We start from the raw sequence: 12,361 nt of genomic DNA on the forward strand, positions 1-12,361 counted from the left end.
TTTTGATACCACTTATATATTATGACCAACCTAATAGAAGGTGGGTAAAGTTAAGTTTCATAGGAGGATCAGAGCTCAATTCTTTATTAAGCAATGGCTTCCAATCATCCCTTCTATGTTTTTTATATCTACCAGAAAATCTTTAAAGTGGAGTATATAATGAGATTGAGTTTTTTTAATTTAGGTTTAGTTTTCAAAGAATTGTGTTAAGCTTGGAGATGCAATTTCAAAGATTGGTACTATGTTTAATTTCTTTTCTTTTAAACTTTCGTAATAAAAAATAATTTTATAACATATTGTGATTTTTCTCCCCAAAACTACGAGTTTTCTGGTGCGTCAATGCAATGCTATTTATGCGAAAAAAGATCAATTTAATTTCTCGCTGTGGCTATTTTATACCTTGTCATAGTACATAGATAGCGGATGATGAAGCTTATTTAACAAGAGAATAGTCTGAATTTGCAGAATTCTAAATGTTCAAGCTAATAACATTATTTTAATTGGTTATCATTACGAGAATGACTTTAATCTATATGTGTCTAAGGTCTAGAATAGTTTAAATATTATTTAAATAGTTTAATTCTAATATTAGCATTCAATTAGATTAATTTTAGAGAAATTTAAATTGTTACCTCAATTTATATATTACTACTATTATTTTTGGTTATGTTATTTTTAAATTTATTTTTTTTCAATTTTTAAATTAATTTTTATTTTTACTGACTCCCAGTATCACTAACACAAAAAAATAAAATAGTTAAGTTAAAAAATATACTAATAATAAATAATACTTTTAGATTATAACTCAAACAAAAACTAAATTCTGTATAATACTCAGTTGTACTAAAAAATTTTATTAGCGTTGTATAAAATAGTTAATAGTTGGGTTAAAATTTATCAACAACTGCAAAGTTAAACATTTTAGTTGTCTAGTGCGATATATTTAGTTGAATTAAAATTTTATTAATGTATAATTAATAAGATCATTAAGTTAAAATGTAGCTGTCGAATAATATATATTTAGATATATGAGGAAATAATTATGAGCATAAAAAAATTAAGTTAATAACTACAATTAATAATTATAATTAATATATATCAAATTAATTTAATATTAATTAATTTTTTTATCTTAAAGCAAATTAATCTTATCATTATTACTGTTAAATGGATGCACAATTATAATTGACAATACTTTACGTCATTATAATATTTTTCATAATTATATTATTATTTCTATTATACTATTATTTGTATGAATGTATTATTAAAAGAAAACTAGTGTATGAATCCATGTTGAGCACGAAAAAATTTATAAAAGTAAAAAAAAAATTATTTGTTTAGATATTTAAAAAAAACACAAAATAATTATTTTGTTAAGAAATTTATAAAATTATTATCAAAATTAAAATTTAACTTAAAAATAGTGAATAATAATTATTTTACACTTTTTTAAGTAAAATAATTATACATTAATACAGAATTTAAAATAAAATTAAAATATTTATATTAGAATCCTATTTTTTCAAAGACTTCACTATAAACAATATTGATGGTTGAATTTGCAGACATTCCTACGTGATTCATAAGTAAAACTTTTAAATCTCTCTTGCTCTCAACTCTTGAAAGTGCCACATATAATTGGCTATGTGTAAAAACTGTTTTGGGCAAGTACAATCCAACATGAGATAAAGTTATTTGAACATTTATTTTCTAGTGTAGATAAATCCAATAAAATGGACGTAGGGTACATGCTTTTAAGATTTTAAATTTAAATCATCAAATAAATAAGATCAAAATTGAATATAAACTCGTCATTACCTACAGGTACATGAGTCAACCTTCCAATTGCGAAGCCTTGCTTTCAAGGAAACCACTTTAAAGCATCGTCCTTCCAAACAAACTTGGTTAGAAACTCAGCATAAGTCAGACTTCGAGTATAGGGATATCCGGACATGTTCGTCGCCATCCATCTCAAAAACATGGACTTGAGATATTGCTCTTTTGACGATATCATTCACATTAGAAGTTTCACTATAAACCACAGGTTGCTCATCCTCCAAATGGAATGGAAGTCTAATCACAAATGGTTCTTTCTCTTGGATTTCATATCCAAATAAACCAGACTGCCTCACATGCCGAAAGTACCTACAATCGTAGTAATTCCTAATTTCGTCAACAACTTGTGTGACTTCTGACGGATCACCAGTGTTGTATAGGGTAGTTGTTACACGGTCATTGCCCTTGTGTACATACTTAAACAAATACTTAATAGAACTTGTTTGGCATGTGTATTCCATATTTATGTGGCACCCGAACTTGAGCAACAACTATGGATTATAAGGAACATTGAACTTATTGTCTAGTACATATTCCCCTTTTCTTCACTGTTTGACCGTTATCAGTATGCCTGTATTTGGAAAATCCGGCTTCATCAATGAGTGTTCGCTGTCTAAACTCTTTGGGATAAAACTTTGAACATGATCCATTCTTCATGCAAGGTGAATTCTTATTGTATGGACCACATGGACCATGTACCATGTAATTTTGAACAGTTCCATGTAGATTTGACCTTTCATTTTCATCAGGAATCTCAGCTGTTATATGTTTGTCTATGTCATCTGGTGTTTTGGGCTTGAACTCATTACTCATGAATAAAAGGATATGTGCATGCAGAAGCCCTCTCTTTTGAAACTCTATAGTGCAAACATCTGAAAATTGAAAAAGACAAATGAGCAAAATATTACAACATAAGATTTTAATAAGGTGTTGCATAAACACAGACTTGCATCCCAAAATTTTTCCAAAGATTTTTCCTTTTTTTAGGTCATCAATCAAACCATCAAGTTTGATCTTGAAAACTCGACGCAATATATCAGGGCGATCTTCTGCCTTTAATCTAATGGGAGTCACTTCTCTTTTTATCTCATCTCATTCAGGGTTACAGGTCATAGTGATAAAATAGCTAGGATATCCTGCATATTTGCAAATTGCAAATGCATCTTTACAATTATTCATCATGTACCTAGGTCCACCGTTAAAAGTAATGGGAAGAATGATTCTTTTGCCAAGCCTTGCAGCATCTACATCCCCGTTTATAAGACTTTCATGCAAACATTTGTATTTATCAACTCTCAACTGTGGTTGTTTACACGTAAAGGATTTTAACCTCTTTGATTTTACCATTGTGTAGGCATCTACCAAAAACTTTTGGAATAATCTCTTTGATCTCAGAATTAACGGAGATTCACCCGTCCTTTTCTGTACGTAGTTGAAAAGCAAAGAATTGTCGCAAAGTGATTGTTTTGTTTTTCTTTGTAGGCCTAGCGGAGATAGAATCTGATGTTGCAATACCCAAACGAAATCCATCCTCCCCATATGGAAAGAACAATGGATATTGCAAGGCTAAATAAGATGGGTGAATTATTGTACCAATATTGTGAATTATTTATGGTTGTGCATATTGACTGTATTTTTCTGGCGTTGTGATTGATAAGTAGCGTGTACTATAGAAAAATCTCGCAATACCTGTCTGTACTTTCTGGCAAACCGGTGTATGTTAATGAAGATGAAGTTTTATATTCCACTGAGAGGAAGACAATAAAAGAGTTACGTGCGGCTGCGGATGTGAGTACCTTATAGAAAACTACTTTTTTATGTTTGGTTCATTGTTTGTTTTTTTGACTTTCAAATTATTCCTATATAGGTTGGATTCTATGTTGTTCTGGCCACTGTTCTTGATGTTGAACATGTTCTAAGTAGGTGGTATAAATCTTGTGTTTGCAGCGTGAAGGCAGAAGCTAATGCGGATACATACTTCTGCGATGGCTGTAATAAGGACGTGAATAATGTGGTTAATAGGTACGACTCTAATTGGACTTATTTGTGCAATCTTTTCACAAAAAAAGCAATATAGTTATGTAATTGTTTATGTCTCTTTTTAATTTATTTAGCAATATCTAGCTTAATACCAATAATTAGTAGACAATAAGAACAATTTATTAAAAATAAAAACTGCTTTGATTGATGGAAATATTGTCTATCCACAAAAAAAAAAAGATTTGGCAAAATGAGATAGAGTGCATAGAAAAAATTCAAATAACTACAACAATTTTATACCAAAGTCTCCTCTGTTAGACTAAAATCTAAAAAACTGATAGTGTAAGTTGGAATTGTTATTACTGTTTTCAACTTTTAATTTCTAGAACGCCAGCCATTTGTTGGAATTGTTATTACTGTTTTCTATAATTTCACTTGTAATTTCACATTATCAAAAGTATTAAAACACAAAACACAGTACTTATAATTTTGCTTCCACGACACGTAGTATCACACTCTAAAATTTAAAAACAAAAATTTAAAAGCATATACGCCGTTCTCCATTGCTGGCGTATATGCTTGCTTGTTGGGAGAGAGAAGACCCAAAAAGACTAAAAGAGGACTTTGGGTGCGGGTTGAAATTAATTCCATGAGATCCGGATAGGTTTTCTATCTATCCAGCTTGGAATCGGAATTAGTCTCCTTAGGTCCATGTTTAGTTAAGATGCAATGGAGGCAAGCAAGCTAGCATGGTATGGGCCCTACTTTTTTATTCCCTTTTTATCACAATTCACAAGTTTCATGCTTTGTTTGATTGTTGTATAAATCATGGATCTACATTGGGTCGCCTAGAAAATTAATTTATTTTGCTTACGTTTTAGAATGAGTTTACACTACGGCAGAGGCGGACGATAGCTGCGACTAAATAGTGGCATTGGCCACAACCGCTGCTCATTCGAAGGATAGCGGCACAGGTGAGTGGTGGTCTCTACCGAGGCCGCAAAACACCCCTAGATAGCGGCCCAGCAGTGAAAACCGCCGCTCATTCGGGGTATATATCCTCAGGCCCGCTCGATTTGGCAAGCCTTCTTGGCGCGAAGAGAAGCAGGAGCAGAGGCGCGAAACACGCCCACCCTTCGTTTCGCAACAATACCTGGCGATTACCTCAAGAAACGCAACTAAGTAGGTTTCAATTCATTGTTTTAATTCCCCTCGTTTCGTACTTCCAGCATTTGATTCCCCCCAATTGTTCAGAAGTCCGCGTCTGGTGTTTTTGGTAGCGCGCCAAACGAGCAGGCGTAGAGCCCCGATTCATCAGCGGAAGAACCCACCCAGGTGAGGATCTGATCACAATTTAATTTGGCAATTTCCCTTGTCCTGTTACAACCATTAATCGAATTCCCCAATTTTACAGAAACCCCCAATCTTTCAAGCTTTCCTCTGTCATCCACAATTCCTGAAACTCATATTCTCTCCTGTCTAGTCGCGCAGTTCCCATCGCGACCTCTCCCCTGTCACTGGTTAGTCATGACACTCTGATCTTTTCTTACTGTTTTCATTCTTGGTTAGAATTTTGAAAAAAAAAATTGATTTTATCTGTCTTTTATTGGGGTTAATTACTGCTCTTGAGTGATTGGATTTAGAAGGTACCCGTTTTTTTGATTTAATGGGTGCTTTGCATTGAAAGTGATAGTTAGAGTAGATAAATCAAAAAAGGGTCGTTATCATTATTATAGGGATGACTTTCCTTGGTTTGCATCTCTCTTGCATCTTGTTCCTGTTTTTTTAAGTACCCAAGAATGTGTTTCTTTGGTTTGCATCTCTCCTCCACAGGAGAAAGTGAGGAACTCTGCATTCTCTAATCTGAAACTTTTGTGTATTGATAACTTTATCATGTAAAGTACAAGACATTGGTAATTTATAAATTATATGGAGATGTAATAACAAATATGATGACATAGTACTTGATCATTGTCCTCTTGTGATTCGAATGAGTGGCTAAGATGTATTGTTATGAACTTGGATAAGATGAAGCTTTATAGATCTTGCATTTTTTGTTTTCTTTTTGGATTGGAAAAAAGAGATAATTTCATTAAGATGAGAAGATAATACAAATTGGGGATAAGGATTCCCTATACAAAGAATTGGGAATAAGGTTTTCCACACGCACACCAGCTTTTCACTTTGTATTTCTTCTGTATCTCTTGATCTTCTTAGCTATATCTATATCTTATTACCAAGAATCTGATCAATCTACTGTGAGAAACTATAGTTTCATAAAAACTCTAAAAACTGTTAGCAAAAAAACTTCAATTTTATGTTCTAAATTCGAAACTAATTGTAGTTGATTCCATTGGTTTTCTTTCTTTCCATGATGCTTCGATCCTTGTTCCAAAAAGATTATAGACTTCAGTTTTTTTTTTCGAAAAATTGATTAAAAGAAAAACACGCACGCACACTAGTTATTTTCATTAAAATATTGATACCATTGTGTGATGAGTGTGGAGTTGAGAAACAAGATTGAGGGGTTTGAGTGATCAGAAGAGCATGTTGATACCATTCTATTGTTTTAATTTTATAGATTCTGTTCTTCTCAATTGATTGTTCATTGTTGCTTTTTTCCTCCCCTTTTTCTTACTATCAATCATCAATGGCAAAACTGAAGAAGTGGATGATGATGAGAAACCGTATTGTTGTTTGATCATGTTGGTGTTTTTATTTTCATTTTGAAGAATTAAAAGTGGTAATAAAACAAGAAAAGTGAGATTTGTTTGCTGCTTGTATGTGTACGAACTTGCAATGGAGATTTTCAGTTGATGTTTAATCTCCTGAAGAACTTTGCATAAACAGAAGAACATAGCTAATAACAAAGTCATTAAAGAAAGATTGAAATTGGGAAAATAAATATAGATTCATGATGTTAAAGCTTGATTTGAAGTGATCTTTCAATCAAGTAACTGGAAATTTGACTATAAGATTTAATTAAGTTATATGTTCGTACAGTATTATCAAAATTTTAAAACAAAATTTCTGTAGTTTAAAATTTTTTAATTATATTCTGATGTTATATAAATTTTGCAATAGATTCTTAACAAGTAGAAAATGTAAGATACTTGCTGGTTAATAGCTCCCTTTCAGTGCAATGGCAAGGCATGGCAGTTAAACTCTGCCAAGTAGCCAACACCTTTATATAGTAGTAGAGAAGTTGATTTAAATAGTCACTAGCTCCCTTTCTGCAATTCACCTCTTTTGATGCACCATTTTCTTAAACTCCTGTTGATTCATTTGCTCTGAGCAATAGGCATAACACAGTTATGATGTAACTCTACATATCTAATTCAATATACTTGCTGGTTACAGAGGGCAAAGTTTATTGATTTAACTATGTTAACATTCATTATATAACAAGTATATGGTCATGGTTGGATTGATTATGTAGTATTTACTCTTGTTTTTATTGTATTATTAATTAAATAATCTTATATGGAATCCTAAACTAATCTAGTTTTAATTAGGATGCAAGTTCTGACGATAATAATATCTGGATTAATCTAGTTTTAATTATTAGGATGCAAGTTCTTGGACCTTGTTGATAATAATTTCCTGATTGCATTGACTATGGCTAATTAGGAGGAATGCTACTTTCAATTTGATCTTTTCAAACGGTCACATCTCAAGTTGACAAGATCTAGTCAATATTGAGAATAATATCTCTTAAATAAGGTGACAGTATCAATTTGAAAGTAACACAAAGATCAAATTAAAGGGAAATTAAGCATTGAATCTTGCTGGCGTAACAGAAAGCAATAGAGTCATTAATTGATGTACATAATACTTTCATGCTGATCCATCACAAATTTGTTTGGATTATTGGATTTGGTCATGCTCTTATATTGTAAGATCAATAATTGCAACTGGATTCGAAGCAAATTCATAGACAAACCTTGTGTGTTTGATGTCTCCATTAATTGATTCTTGAATGATGGATCAGGCATGGTTCTAAACAAAGTATCTTGATGAGAAGCTTGTGTATTCATTCACTTTCTTAGAATAGGGAGAAAAAAATTGAAGAAAAAAAAATTAAAATTGCTAGAATGGTTTCATATTATAACATAAACCAAACTTCTAAATTTTAAGTTATTTTTGTGCAGCATAATCAGTAATAAAATAGTTATGATTCTTATCATATAAAATCATTACTGAATACTATTGGCATTTTTTTTTCTTTTATGATTTATATCATTTGTTTGGTTTTGTTTTTATACTGTGTATGGTCTTTCATGAAGATGCCGTTTTGTTTGGTGATATAAGAGTCATGAACTAATGATGGTCCATGAGAAGCAGATTTAAATGTATCTAACTGAATAATGTTTTCAATGCTTTAATCATGGATTCTTTGTTTTTTAGAGAATATTATCCATATATCTTTTCAGAAAATATTCTTGAATGAAGGGTTAATAATTTATTTTTTTCACTAAACTAATTTATGCTATTTACACGGTCGAAGACAGGACATGGGAACTATAATTTGACTTTCTTATAAGCATACAAGGCATAATATATCTACAATTTTAAGATCCTATCCTCTATCTGTTATAATTGTCCACCTAGCTTTTTTTTAATTATTTTTTAATTCTAAATTTCAATTCTATTATGTCTTTCATTTCTAAGATATTTTGTATATTTTATTCATTGTACATTATGATTTTTTAGTTATATTCATTGACTTATTTATTTTTAAAATTTAAAATTTATTCTTATTTTCTTTTTCAATTTTTAAGGAAGCTTTTCTTTGTCTTTTCTTTTTCTGGACTTGGAACCAGCAATTCTTTCTACCAGTAATCTTTTAAGAAAGCACAGAATTTTGCAATGAGTAAGCCTCTTTTCCAATACCTTTCGTGAGCTTCATGTTATCCGGGATGCAAGTAATTTTGTTTCTATTTCTCTTTTGAATTATTCCGTCGCTCCCTACATGGTATTGCTTGTAATATATTGTCGAGTTTATTACGTATGGTACTCTCTCATATCATAATTGTGATCAACTGTTATTGGTTCTCCTAACACACACCCCCTTTTTTTTTAGTTCCATGTCTTTTTTTTATTAATAATCTATTTGTATGTGCTAATTCATTTATTTAGACATTGATAAGAGCTGGATTACAAAGCCACGGGGTAGTATAGAATATAGGAATGGACTGAATAGATTCCTTGACTTTGCATTTGACAATGCATCATCCGATGGGATGATACATTGTCCATGCCCTCTGTGTGGGTTCCGGTTTTTCCAAACTAGAGAAGCTGCATACGATCATCTTCTGATGAAACCATTTCCCCCTAACTATACCTTTTGGTTACATCACGGTGAGAGGATCGTAGACGAGAGACCCAGCGGTAGGGAAGAACTAGATTCCACTATAAATTCAGGAGATCAAATGCGTGACATGATCCACGACGCATTCAATTTGCCGGGACTACAGAATGAGGATGAAGATTCCATGGATGGGCATGCTAGAGCCGTTGCGGATGGGTTGCCGTACTTATCTGATGAACCTAGTCACGAGGCTCGTGCCTTTCAAGACTTGCTAAAGGACGGCGAGCGGGAATTATATCCGGGATGTTCTAGATTTTCGAAGCTGTCATTCTTGGTCAGGTTGTACCATATAAAGTGCATGTGCGGAGTGAGCAACAAGGCTTTCGGACTGATTCTAGAGCTATTGGGGGATGCCTTTGAGCATGCACAGATTTTGAAGACCTTGCACGATGCTAAGAGGATCATAAGGAAGCTGGGTATTGAGTACAAGAAGATAGATGCATGTCCAAATGACTGCATGCTATACCAGGGTTCCGACCACGGTCTTTCTAGATGCAAATGGTGTGGAGCATCGAGGTGGAAGCAAAAGACCAGGAAGAATTCTTTAGTAAGGATCAACGCCGTTGTCAAGAAGAATGGTAAACCTCAGGCGGCGAAAGTTCTTCGTTATTTTCCTCTGATTCCACGGTTGCAGCGATTATTTATGTCCAGCAAGACAACTGTGGACATGTTGTGGCACAAGAGAGGCACCAACTCTGACGGTTTCTTGAGGCATCCCAGAGACGGCGAGGGTTGGAAAGCATTCGACATGAGATATACTGAATTTTCCTGCGATCCGCGCAGTGTTCGCTTAGCCTTGGCCAGTGATGGCTTCAAACCTTATGGAAACCTCAGTTCAAAGTACTCAATATGGCCAGTGATTCTTATTCCATACAACTTACCCCCATGGATTTGCATGAAACAAACCAACTTTATACTCTCTATGATTATTTCCGGTCCTAAAATGCCTGGCAATGACATAGATGTATACCTGTAGCCCCTGATCGATGAGTTGAAGCAGTTGTGGGCCGGTATTGATACCTACGACGCCAGTGAGAAGAAAACATTCAAGATGCGTGCAGCGTTGATGTGGACTATCAGCGATTTTCCTAGCTTGGGCAATTTATCTGGTTGGAATACGTACGGCGGGAGAGCTTGCCCCACGTGTAATTTGGACGCTGAGACTAGGCGACTCACCTTCAGTCAGAAATGGTGTTATATGGGTCATCGTCGCTTCTTGAATCGCGATCACAGATATAGACAAGACCGGATTAGATTTGATGGTAAAGTAGAGGATAGATCCCCACCTACCAAATTGACTGGCAGGGATGTCATGAGACAATTGGAGGGTGTGCCCGTCTCACAGGGCAAGGTGCAAGCGGTGGGGGGTAAAAGAAGACGCGAACATTAGACCGTGCTGCAAGACGAGTCACCCTGGAAGAAGAGGAGTGTATTCTTTGATTTGCCATACTGGGAGAACAACGAATTACGTCACAACCTTGACGTCATGCACATAGAGAAGAATGTGTGCGACAACATTGTATTCACCATGTTGAACGAGAGTGGTAAATCCAAAGACCACCTAAAAGCTCGTAAAGATCTCCAGTTGATGGGAATCAGGCATGATATGTGGTCACTTGAAGGTGGAAAGTATCCCGCTGCAGTCTTTACCATGTCGAACCCACAGAAGGATGTCTTTCTTAGGACCATCAAGAATGTGGTCTTTCCAGACGGGTACTCTAGCAACATCTCTCGCTGTGTTGACTTAAAACAGCGCAAGTTATTTAGTTTGAAGAGTCATGACTGCCATGTTCTAATGGAACATCTGTTGCCAATTGCGTCAAAATACGTATTGCCCACCCTAGTTTCCGCCGTCTTGGCTGATTTATCAGCCTTTTTCCGACTAATATGTAGTAAATCCATAGATCCTCAACAACTTCCTCTCCTTCAGGATCGTGTGGTCCATACTCTGTGCCACATGGAGATGATATTTCCACCTTCCTTCTTCACAGTTATGGTTCATCTAACGGTGCATTTGGTCAAGGAGGTACGTCTCGGTGGCCCAGTGCACTACCGGTGGATGTACCCAATCGAGAGGTAAAGATCTACTTAGGCTTTCTCGGCCTGTTTTATTAGGATATATGTCACCTAGTAATTTATGTTATGTTCTCGAAGGTACCTATGTCGTCTCAAGCAGTACGTGCGTAACAGGGCACAACCGGAAGGATCGATTGCAGAGGGCTACCTATCCGAGGAGATTCTCACATTCTGTTCAAGATACCTAGATAACGTCGAGACTAGGATCAACCGCGTTGACGACCGTCCGAGTGATGCTCCGCCGAGCGAGATTGCCAACATGTTCCCAGAGGTTGGAAAGGCAGTCGGGGCAGCTTCATTTTTCACACTAAGTCCAACCGAAAAGCTTCAAGCACATCGTCATGTACTGGTTAACTGCATTGCTGCAGAGAAATTCTTAGAGTACGTACAGAGCTTAGGCTCTAAAATTATACAATGAGCCAATTTGGTATTGATGGTACTAAACTTGAAGTATCCTTTTGTGTGCACAGTGAGTACAGAGCCATCACAAAGAGAAAACTGCGAAGTAAAACAAGGTCCCAGTCTCACATAGATAGTGTTGTGCACAGAGGATTTTCAAACTGGCTCAGGCATGAGGTAATCTCTAAAATCCGAGGATCCTACTACCCTTTGGTGCTTTCTTGCATCTAATGTTTCAATGCCAGGTCCCATTTGGAAGCACCAATCATTCGAACGAGTTGCAGTGGCTCGCCTACGGTCCAATTGCTCAGGCCAAACGCTATCAGGCGTACAACGTCAATGGATTTAAATTTAGGACCATGTCAAGGGAGGAAGGGATGAAAACACAGAATAGCGGAGTTTATGTCACTTCGGATACTAGAAGTTATGCAAGTAAACGGGATGCCAATGTTGCTGTTGGCGGTGTCTCGTATTACGGGAGATTAGTAGACATCATTGAGCTTAATTACAGTGGTCAATTCACTGTAGTCTTGTTCAAGTGTCTTTGGGCAGATACCACGTCGGGGAGAGGCATCCGACAAGACGTTTTGGGCCACACCTGTGTCAATTTTGCCATGCCGATTCACACCGGTGAACATGAAGACGATGAGCCGTACATCTTGGCATCTGAGGCGCGCCTTGTGTTCTACGTGAAGG

At 35.3% G+C, this 12,361-nt stretch overlaps 2 protein-coding genes across 2 annotated transcripts; one reads left to right on the forward strand and one right to left on the reverse strand.

Moving 5' to 3' along the window:
* Positions 1 to 2,355: 2,355 nt before the first annotated feature.
* LOC140182169 (uncharacterized) lies at positions 2,356 to 3,186 on the reverse strand. The gene is made up of 2 exons (XM_072228293.1): positions 2,946 to 3,186; positions 2,356 to 2,711 (listed from the first exon to the last, which is right to left on the reverse strand). Exons 1-2 carry the CDS (start codon positions 3,184 to 3,186, stop codon positions 2,356 to 2,358), a joined length of 597 nt encoding a protein of 198 aa, XP_072084394.1.
* Positions 3,187 to 3,390: 204 nt separating this feature from the next.
* On the forward strand, positions 3,391 to 10,580 carry LOC112778002 (uncharacterized). Its single transcript, XM_025822374.1, has 5 exons — positions 3,391 to 3,469; positions 3,569 to 3,627; positions 3,707 to 3,830; positions 8,959 to 10,046; positions 10,167 to 10,580. Exons 1-5 carry the CDS (start codon positions 3,391 to 3,393, stop codon positions 10,578 to 10,580), a joined length of 1,764 nt encoding a protein of 587 aa, XP_025678159.1.
* Positions 10,581 to 12,361: the final 1,781 nt, after the last annotated feature.

Source organism: Arachis hypogaea, chromosome 19 (assembly GCF_003086295.3).
Source record: "Arachis hypogaea cultivar Tifrunner chromosome 19, arahy.Tifrunner.gnm2.J5K5, whole genome shotgun sequence".
NCBI classification, from domain to species: Eukaryota; Viridiplantae; Streptophyta; class Magnoliopsida; order Fabales; family Fabaceae; genus Arachis; species Arachis hypogaea.

Bases quoted from the DNA above. Each gene is read 5' to 3' on its own strand.
- LOC112778002 (XM_025822374.1), top strand. From the start codon at position 3,391: ATGGATATTGCAAGGCTAAATAAGATGGGTGAATTATTGTACCAATAT. The intron at 3,831-8,958 runs GTAATAAGGACG...TCATTTATTTAG, and splicing joins TACATACTTCTGCGATGGCT to ACATTGATAAGAGCTGGATT. The intron at 10,047-10,166 runs GTGATTCTTATT...GTATACCTGTAG, and splicing joins CAAAGTACTCAATATGGCCA to CCCCTGATCGATGAGTTGAA.
- LOC140182169 (XM_072228293.1), bottom strand. From the start codon at position 3,186: ATGGTAAAATCAAAGAGGTTAAAATCCTTTACGTGTAAACAACCACAG. The intron at 2,712-2,945 runs GTAACCCTGAAT...TTCAATTTTCAG, and splicing joins CTATTTTATCACTATGACCT to ATGTTTGCACTATAGAGTTT.